This window comes from Otolemur garnettii, unplaced genomic scaffold, assembly GCF_000181295.1.
Source record: "Otolemur garnettii isolate 467f Iridium unplaced genomic scaffold, OtoGar3 scaffold00132, whole genome shotgun sequence".
Lineage (NCBI taxonomy): Eukaryota > Metazoa > Chordata > Mammalia > Primates > Galagidae > Otolemur > Otolemur garnettii.
The window spans coordinates 1,716,848-1,726,834 of NW_003852527.1; the positions used below are offsets into that span (position 1 = coordinate 1,716,848).

At 36.8% G+C, this 9,987-nt stretch overlaps 1 protein-coding gene across 3 annotated transcripts in view; it reads left to right on the forward strand.

Moving 5' to 3' along the window:
• CCNC (cyclin C) overlaps positions 1-3,505 on the forward strand; it is a 32,939-nt gene extending 29,434 nt beyond the window's left edge. For 2 of the 3 annotated variants that reach the window (XM_003798210.3, XM_023518222.1), the window contains exons 11-12: positions 329-447; positions 2,282-3,505. In XM_003798210.3, the coding sequence (XP_003798258.1) occupies positions 329-447; positions 2,282-2,336 (174 nt within the window). In that variant the 3' untranslated portion in view covers positions 2,337-3,505. Of the gene's footprint in view, positions 1-328; positions 448-1,689; positions 1,785-2,281 lie in introns of all 3 variants that reach the window. The other variant, XM_023518221.1, reaches the window with a different exon arrangement.
• The last annotated feature ends 6,482 nt before the right edge of the window (positions 3,506-9,987 follow it).

A 9,987-nucleotide genomic window follows, 5' to 3' on the forward strand; every position in this document is an offset into this window, starting at 1 on the left:
AAAAAAAAAGATATCATCAGATAGGAGGAAACCAACTTCAGAGATGGATAAGGATGTACAGGACATACCTGTTAAAAGATGAGTCTAGGAGGAAAAGCCTGCCTAAATAGAAGTGTGGTGAAAAATAATTGCTTTCATATTTTATCAGAATTGTCTAACCTGACACACACAAAAAAAGAATTGTCTAACCCAACCTGCATATTTAAGTACAGACACTCTTATCTTTTTACTGTTTCTGAGGGATGTCTAGCAAGTGGTATGTATTTTTTTATATATAATACTTGTTGCTTGTTTTTGCCACTGAGAACTTTTAAATATTTTCTTCTAGATTTTGGAAATAATCAGGGTTATTTTAAAACTATATGAGCAGTGGAAGAATTTTGATGAGAGAAAAGAGATGGCAACTATTCTTAGTAAGATGCCGAAACCAAAACCACCTCCAAACAGGTACTTTGTAGACTTTAATTATTGATTTCATTTAATTACATATATCATATTTATTTATCATATTTTTTCTTAGATTATGTTGTTTTGTATGTTTTTCCTAAAATTCTTCTAAAACTTTATAATCCATGTTAATTTTATTTTTTAATTTGTGCCTTGATAGTTTGAGACTATCTCATTTAAAAAAATACATTAGGGGTGCCTGTAGTCCCAGCTACTTGGGAGACTGAGACAAGAGAATCGCTTAAGCCCAAGAGTCTGAGGTTGCTGTGAGCTGTGACCCCTACGGCACTCTACCAAGGGTGACATGGTGAGATTCTGTCTCAAAATAAAAAATACATTAGGCTGGGTGTGGTGGCTCAGGTCTGTAAACCTAGCACTCTGGGAGGCCAAAACAGGAGGATCAGTGAAGCTTAGAAGTTCAAGAGTAGCCTGAGCAAGAGCCAGACTCTGTACTAAAAACAGAAAAAATTGGCCAGGCTTTGTGGTGGGCTACTGTAGTCCCAGCTACTTGGGAGGCTGAGGCAAGAGGATTGCTTGAACCCAGGAGTTGCTATGAGCTAGGCTGATGCCACTGCACTCTAGCCTAGGCAACAGAGTGAGACTCTGTTTCAAAAAAAACAAAACATTAATCTGATCTTCTATTTAGTAATTCTTCCTGATGTAATGGAGATCTATTACAGGTATCCCTCAACATATGGCCACATATGGATATAAATTTAAACAGAGCAGAATTAGACACATTTATCTGAAATTCAGGGATAAGGAATTCTGTAGTAGTTTAATGACAGTTTAACTCTGTGCCATCTTTTTCTTTTTCCCCCCTCTACTGGCTATTTTCCTGTTTCATAAATTTCAGTAGCAGTTTGAAAAATATAGATGAATGATCTGCTATCATAAAGAATTACAGCACACAAACATTTTGCTAAATATGAGTCACTTGTGCTAAGAGACTTTTTGTTGTTGATTTTTTTTAATTGGATCTGTTCAATTATTTAATAGTTCCTATTCTAAGCCCTAACTGTCTGTCAGATCATTCAGGGTAAGGAAAAAGGGTCAGAAGGAAAATAAAGGAATGTTATACATCTTTATCACCATTCTAGAACTATAATTAAGCTGTATAACAAGATAAACTTGTAGGTTGCTACTGATAATGTTACAGTTTGCACGAAGTTAACTTGACTTATACAAGGAGCTGTTTCAGACAGTCATTCAAACAGCTGCCTTTGGATGCATTTTTTGCAGAAATTCCCTGAGTGATTCTCCACCAGTGGCAGGGCCTGAAGCTACAAGATGATGGTGGACAAGATAAGGCAATAATCCCATTGCCACAGTCACTGGTATTTTCAGTTTAGTTTTTTAAATTTTAAGTATTCAGCATTTTATAGGAAATTACCTTATTTCTTTCTGCCATAAAAGTATTTACATATGACTTTATTATACGTTTGGACAGTAGCTTTTTTGGGGTAGGAATAGGATTTTAATATGTAAGATTTTATGGAAAATTTGTTTAGAAGAAGCTGTAATCTCTATGTTGAGTGATACCTGTAATCACAATGAAATCCCATACCCTAATTTAAATTTTTAGAGTGTGCTTGGACACTGACTTCTAGAATGCTTGTTACATGTGTGAGGGTACAAAGTTATATAAGAATAAAAACATAAAACCAAATGTTACTTTTCTGGATTTTAATTTCTCCACATTTCTGCCTTTTAATTAGGAATGTCATTGTAGAACTGTGCTACAGAGTAATGAAATTTAAAATAATGGGCTTATTAGGGTCTTAAAAATGAATCTTTTAATTGGTAAAAATCTCTTTCTTCCCCATTTGAACAGTGAAGGAGAGCAGGGTCCAAATGGAAGTCAGAACTCTAGCTACAGCCAATCTTAAAACATTCCGAAGAATTCCGTAGTGGACTACTTGGAAATAAACCATTGGACAGATTTCAGTAATGTCTTCAATGGAACACAAATGAAAATGAATAGCTTGTTTCTGTCAAGCATATTGGGAAGTGATTTTATTTTTGCAAAATAAGTTTTTCTTTATCTAATTTGATTCTAATACATAACTGATTAAAATCTCTTGACTATAGAAGTTTGGAAAGGTTCTAAGGGGACCTATAGATAGACATACATAGACATTTCAAAATTAATAGCTTTTGATTAGCATAATACTTCTTAATTTGGATAATAGAAATTGTAGCTTTTTATTAAGCCAGGAAACATGGAACATAATTTGTTTAAAATTTCCTTTGGTCATGGAAGGACCAAAAAAGGACATAAAAAGTCAGTATATGAGGGGTTTTTCCCCCTCCATAGGTTTAACTTTAAACTATTTAAGGAATCAAGTCTTACAAAATCCTGGAAGATTTTGGTAATGATGTTGATAATTTCAGGGAAATTAATCAAGTACCTATTGATTTTAAAGTATATTTTATTCAGTAGTTTTGGTATCTTGCCATGGAAGATACTGGCCCCAGCCTAGCAGAAAAGTGCAATATGTATAGCATACTTTTACATTTTGAAAGTATTCCATAACCATTTTGACATGCTGGGCAAACTTAAAAAGAAAAAACTACATGAAGTTATCTGTAATTATTTCACAGTTAATCAGGCATTTTGAAAGTTTAATTATACTAAAATAAAGTTGAAATTTGGTAAAATTTTAATGTTAATTTTTACTGTGAAAAATTTTTAACAAGATAGACACACCCTATTTTAATTTTGTGTTTTAGTGTGGATTTACAAATTTACTATAGGTATCCTGAGCCAGGAATTCAATCAGGTTTCAGGCCAGTTTGATACTGGCTATTCTTAATTCTCATGTGAGTGTAGGACTTCATACTAATTGTTACGTCAGTGGGACTGTGCTGTCTGTGGAATTTAATAATCGTTTTCTTCAGACTTGAAGGAGAGTGATTAAAAAAAATTTGGAGTCATAGGATATTGATGTACAATTTAAGGATTAAAATTTTTTTAATAAATCAGTTGTGGACAATGAGTTATTAAATGTTGACTTCCTAGTATAAAACTGCAAAAATAAAAGTAAGTTCTCCGGCTAATTGACTAGTGTCTTGAATTTATCTTTTTGAATTTGCTTTATGTTGTTTTCTGAGAATCCCTCTTTAGTTAAGTATTAAATTAAAGCATTCTGCAGTTTGCCATGGGGGTAATTTCAAATGGTTTCCAAGCAAACTGAGTCCTGCTTCCTTGTGGAGAGTATCAGATGAGCTAGAAAGGAAGACTGTATAAAGTCAGACCAATGACAAATCCAAGTCTCCTAGGCTTATGGCTGGATAAGAAATAAGAGAAAAAGCTCTCCTCGGGTCTGAAGGAATTAATGTTTGGCTTGAGTTGGATGGGCAGAGTGATTGTATCACAATCAGTAACTTAACCTATAATTTTACCTTTAAGCTGACCTATATTCTTTTTTAAATAAAACTGATTTTATTTAAAAAATCAATACATGTGCTTCAATGTCTTCTTGTGGAAAATTTAAAACACATACAAGAATAGATAAAGTAATGAACCTACATGTACCTATCATGTAACTTTACCAATTATCAATTCTTTTTTTTTCTTTTTTTTTTTTTTTTTTTTTTGAGACAAAGTCTCACTTGGTCTTCTTTGTAGAGTGCCGTGGCATCACAGTTCATAGCAACCTCAAACTCGGGTTTGAGCAATTCTCTTGCCTCAGCCTCCCAAGTAGCTGGGACTACAGGCACCCACTCACCACAATGCCCGGCTGTTTTTTTTGTTGTAGTTGTCATTGTTTAGCAGGCCCAGGCTGGGTTCAAACCCGCTAGCCCCAGTATATGTGGCCAGCGCCCTAACCACTGAGCATGGGCGCTGAGCCCAATTATCAGTTCTTTGTGGTCAACTTAATTTCATCTGAACTCCTACCCACATCCCCCAACTTGCATGTTACTTTGAAGCAATTTGCAGATAGCATATCATTTCACCCATAAATATTTCAGTATGTATTCCTAAGAGATGATCATTTAAAACAAAAACTTATATAAAAGCATTAGTGTACCTAAAAAAAGAATTATTAAAAATAATTTCTTGAGGGCAGCACCTGTGGCTCAAAGGAGTAGGGCGCCAGCCCCATATGCTGGAGGTGGCGGGTTCAAACCCAGCCCCAGCCAAAAAAATAATAATTTCTTGGCTCGGTGCCTGTGGCTCATACGGCTAAGGCACCAGCCACATATACCTGAGGTGGTGGGTTCAAATCCAGCCTGGGCATGCTAAACAACAATGATGGCTGCAACCAAAAAATAGCCGGGCCTTGTAGCAGGCACCTGTAGTCCCAGCTATTTGGGAGGCGGAGGCAGGAGAATCGCTTAAGCCCATGAGCTGGAGGTTGCTGTGAGCTGTGATGCCATAGTGCTCTACCCAGGGCAACAGCTTGAGGCTCTGTCTCAAAAAAAAAAAATAATAATAATAATAATTTCTTAGGGATGGCACCTGTGGCTCAGTGGGTAGGGCATCGGCCCCATATACCAAGGGTGATGGGTTTGAACCTGGCCCCAGCCAGCTAAAACAGCAATGACAACTGCAACAACAAAACAAAAGCAGGGTGTTGTGACAGGCTCATATAGTCCTAGATACTTGGAAGGCCGAGGCAAAAGAATTGCTTAAGCCCAAGAGTTTGAGGTTACTGTAAGCTGTGACACCACTGCACCCTACTGAGGGCAACAAAGTGAGATTTTGTCTGAAAAAAAATAAATTAAAAAAAATAATTTCTTACTACCAAATTTTCGATTATCTCACAAATATAAAAAAAATTGTTAAATAATTCTAGCCAGAATCTAGATAGGGACCACACATTGCAATTCATTGATAAGTCAATTATTTAATTGATAAAACACTTAAGTCTTTTAAAATAATGAATTTCATCTTCATCACATTTTTAAAATTTCCCCTTTTGGTTTACTTGTTTACTAAGAGTTTCCCACCATTTGGATTTTGCTGGTTGTATACTTGATATGCCACTTAACATGTTTTTTTTTCCTTATTTTCTGTAAATCAGTTATTAAATCTAAAGACTTGATCACATTTTCTTTTCTTTCTTTTTTTTTTTTTTTTTTTTGAGACAGTCTCATTATGTTGCCCTTGGTAGAGTACCGTGGTGTCACAGCTCACAGCAACCTCAAACTCTTGGGCTTAAGCAATTCTTTCACCTCAGCTTCCCAAGTATCTGGGACTACAAGCTTCTGCCACAACTCCTGGTTATTATATGTTGTAGTTGTCATTGTCTTTTAGCAGGCTGGATTCGAACCTGCCAGCTCTGGTGTATGTGACTGGCGCCCTAGCTGCTGAGCTACAGATGCCAAGCCAGATCATTTTTTTTTTTTTCTTTTGGCCAGAGCTGGGTTTGAACCCACCACCTCTGGCATCTGGAGCTGGCGCCCTACTCCTTTGAGCCACAGGCACCACCCCCAGGTCAGATTTTTTTTGTCATTGTTAGACTACCGTATAAAGTAGAAGTCTGTCATGAGGCATACGTGGCTGGGTATCTCTTTCTGTGATTTAGCAGCCATTGATGATATGTACTGTTTTTAAAATTCAGTTATTACTATAGGCTATACTTTTGTACAGTAGCCACTAGCCACATGTGGCTATTGAACATTTAAAATGTGGCTAGTCTTACCAAGCACAATGGGTCATGCCTTTAATCCTAGCATGGGAGGCTGAGACAGGAAGATTGCTTGAGCCCAGGAGTTCAAGACTAGCCTTGGCAACACACTGAAACTCTGTCTGTACAAAAAAAAATTTTTTTTAAAGAAAAATGAGTTGGGTATGGTGATGCACACCTACAGTTCTAGCTATTTGGGAGGCTGAGATAGGAAGATTGCTTGAGCCCAGGATTTGAGGTTGAAGTGAGCTATGATTGTGCCACTGTATTCTAGGGTGATAGGGCAAGACTCCCCCTGCCCCAACTGTGGATAGTCTGAATTGAGTCGTGCCGTAAATGTAAAAATACACATTGGATTTCAAATACTTTAGTACAAAACAAAAGAATGTAAAATCTCTAATATGTTTATAGTGTTTATGTGTTTTAAATGGTAGTATTTTGATACATAGGATTAAATAAAACATTGCTAAAATTAATTTCACTGTTTCTTTTTAATCTTCTAAATGTAAGACGTAAAATCACAGAGTGGCTTGTTTTATAATTCTGTTGGACAGTGCTGCTATGAGACATGACATGGAAAATGTTAGATCTTGTGTAGAGATCCTCTCTCTACCTTTCATTCCTATTATCCAGAAGCAACCACTTTGAACTTTTTTTTTCATTTATTTATTTTTTAAGACAGAGTCTCACTTTGTCCCCCTGGATAGAGTGCCGCAGTGTCATAGCTCACAGCAGGCAAGCTCAAACTTGGGCTTAAGTAATCCTCTTGCCTCAGCCCCCTGAGTAGCGGGGACTACCTGCGCCTTCTACAACACCCGGCTATTTCTTATCTTTCTTTTTTTTTTTTTTAGAGACAGGGTCTCGCTGTGGCTCAGGCTGGTCTCGGACTCCTGAGCTCAAGCCATCCATCCGCCGTGGCCTCCCAGAGTGCTAGGAACACAGGCATGAGCCACCGCATCTGGCCACTTTGAACTTTTCATCACTTCTCTGCTGTTTATTTCAATATTTCCAAATAATACACTGTTAATTACAGCATCTTACTCTGTGCCAAGTATGTATGTTCTGCATTTGTGAAATCAGTTCTCAGAACAATTTTAAAGATGAAGAGACTCAATAGCAGGAATACTAAGTAACTTAGTGCAGATCAAGTGAATGACAGGTTGGATGACATTCTGATTCCTAATAGTTAGACATCTAAGCTCCAAACACTTTATCATGTTGCCTGCTCTGCTTATGCTTTTTTTCTTCTGATTTTTTCATTTGTGAATATTATCTAACTCCCTATTATAGAAGATGAAGATTTTGCTTCCTCACACACTTCTTCCTGTTTCTTGCCCTTCCTCAACTATCCCTATACTGGGACTTCACCCATCACTATTTGAAGTTTTTGTTAAACTCATATTCAATAAATATTCAGTATACATAGATAATGCTTTTTTCTGTAGTATACTATGATTACATTTTCTTTTAGAATATTTTTGTGTTTCTGAAAGAAGTAATTGGTTGGTTGTAATTTTCTCAGTTTACTTAGTGTCTTCTATTAATTTATCACCAGAATCATATGTCATTTATTTATTCTCCAAAGGTAGACGTTCTTCCTAGAATCCTCATCCTTCAGTCTAGGCTAACTACTGGTACTCTCAGCCAAGGAGCACAGTTGCCATCATAGAATTGATCATATTGGGACTTCCTTTTATCTTCTCTCATACAGGTATCCAAGATATGGGGAATCTAAGTCTTTTAATTAGCACTTTGTTTTCGTTTGAGAGTGTAATGTGTTCTCATCATTCTGAGGATGTTAGTTTAAGTTTTTTTGGTTGTTTTAAAGTTTTCTTTGTTCCCTGCAATAACACTACAGGTTGAGTATCCCTAATCTGAAAATCAAAAATATTTCCAACTCCAAAGCTTTTTGATTGCCAACAAGTAGAAAATTCCACAAGTAGAAAATGAGGCCACAAGTAGAAAATTCCACCCCAAAATGTAGTCAAACTACAGTCAAAACTTTGTTGCATGTATAAAATTACTAAAAATATTATATGAAATTACTTCAGGGTATGTGTATAAGGTATATATGAAACAAATGAGTATCAGATTTAGACTGGGGTCCTAGCCCCAACATATCTTGTTTACACATATGCAAATATTCAAAAATCCAAGATATTTCTGGTCCCTACCATTTCAGATAACGGATACTCATATTTTCTTGAAGTGCCTTTTTACTTTTGGTTTGATCTTGGTCTTTCAAGTTAGAATCATCCCTTAATTTTCTCAAATCCTTCATATTTGAGATATGTAGAGAAAACTAATTGGCAGGTCTTTCTGGACATGTGTAGGACTTTCCAGTGGTGAGCATAGTAAAACTTTTTCACGGGCTGTCTCTCACACCCCTAACATGATCTTCTAAATGCTATTCTCCGGGGTAGGTCAATTTTTCCAGAGGAATCCTGCAGCTTTGTTTCTCAGGTGGTAGGAGCCAGGCTGTCAGAGTTCTCAGAGACAAGTGTGAGTTCAAAGTTAGGTCATTTCAGTGTTCCGTGGTCACATTTCACTGTATCTTCCTGCTTTCAGTAAGGAGTCCACTGGCATTGCTGCCCCCAGATGTTTAGCCAGAAGTTTCACCTTCTTTACCCATTAATGTGATATGAATGCAAACAAGAATCCAAAGCTATCATATATTACACAGATAAACACAGTAATAATAATGGTGATGAGTAGCATAATATTAAATATTTGACATACTTTGTCTGAGTTAATCTTCAAAACTGTACTGTGCAGTAGGAACTACTATTATCCTCACTGGGATAATTGAGCCACATTCTACCATTATAATACCTAATTAAAATTTCTCTTCCAGCTGGGCACGGTGGCTCGAGCTATAATCCTAGCACTTTGGGAGGCTAGGATTAGGAGGATTGGGAGGCTAGGTGGGTTGCCGGAGCTCACAGGTTTGAGACCAGCCTGAGCCAGAGCGAGACCTTATCTCTAAGAATAGCCGGGTGTTTTGGCAGGCGCCTGTAGTCCCAGCTACTTGGGAGGCTGAAGCAAGACAATCACTTGAGCCCAAGACTCTGAGGTTGCTATGAGCTGTGATGCCACAGTAGTCTATTGAGGGCGAAAAGGTGAGACTCTGTCTCAAAAAAAAACCTCAAAACTAATTTTTCTTTCCTGTTTCTCTTCTTATCCTTGCTCTTGGAGAAGCCTACAGCACTGAAAAGTGGTAGCAACAAAATTATATTTTTACATTAATAAATTGCTGTCCTTGTAGGCATGGAACAATATTTTTTTACTGAATGGTGTGAGAAGCATTCAATTTTTCATTTGTCTTTAATAATGAAAAATTTCTTATAGATTATCAGTTGGTAATCCTTCTCTCCAGTTTTTCTATGGCATATGCATCTAGATAGCAAAAAGACACATTACCATAGAATCCAAGAACCTCAACTGAGACCACAGCCAGGTAAGAAAAGTGACGAAAATGAGGAACACCTAAGACACTTTGATTAATTCACAATTCTGAGGCTGTCCACTGTTGCCAGTTTTTCTGGGACATCTTCTTTCTCTTCTTTTATGAAAGTGGATGAGTTATATAGTATTTCAAAATATAATCTAGTTCTCCTCAGACCTTTCTAAAACTTTTGATCTACTCTTACATTATCAAAGTAAAAGTGATATTCTCCCATGCTTGAAATAAGATAGCCACTTGTTCAGTGATGTAGTAAATGATATGCTATATTTTTCCATTTTGATGCTTCAGATCCTGCAGAGCATGGTGATGGTTAGTAAGTCTTTTAAGAATTTTGTTGTATAAATGAGTGCAGTTTAAGAAATATAAGTTGGGGGCCAGGTGCAGTGGCTCACGCCTGTAATTCCAGCACTCGGAGGCCTAGGCGGGTAGATTGCTTGA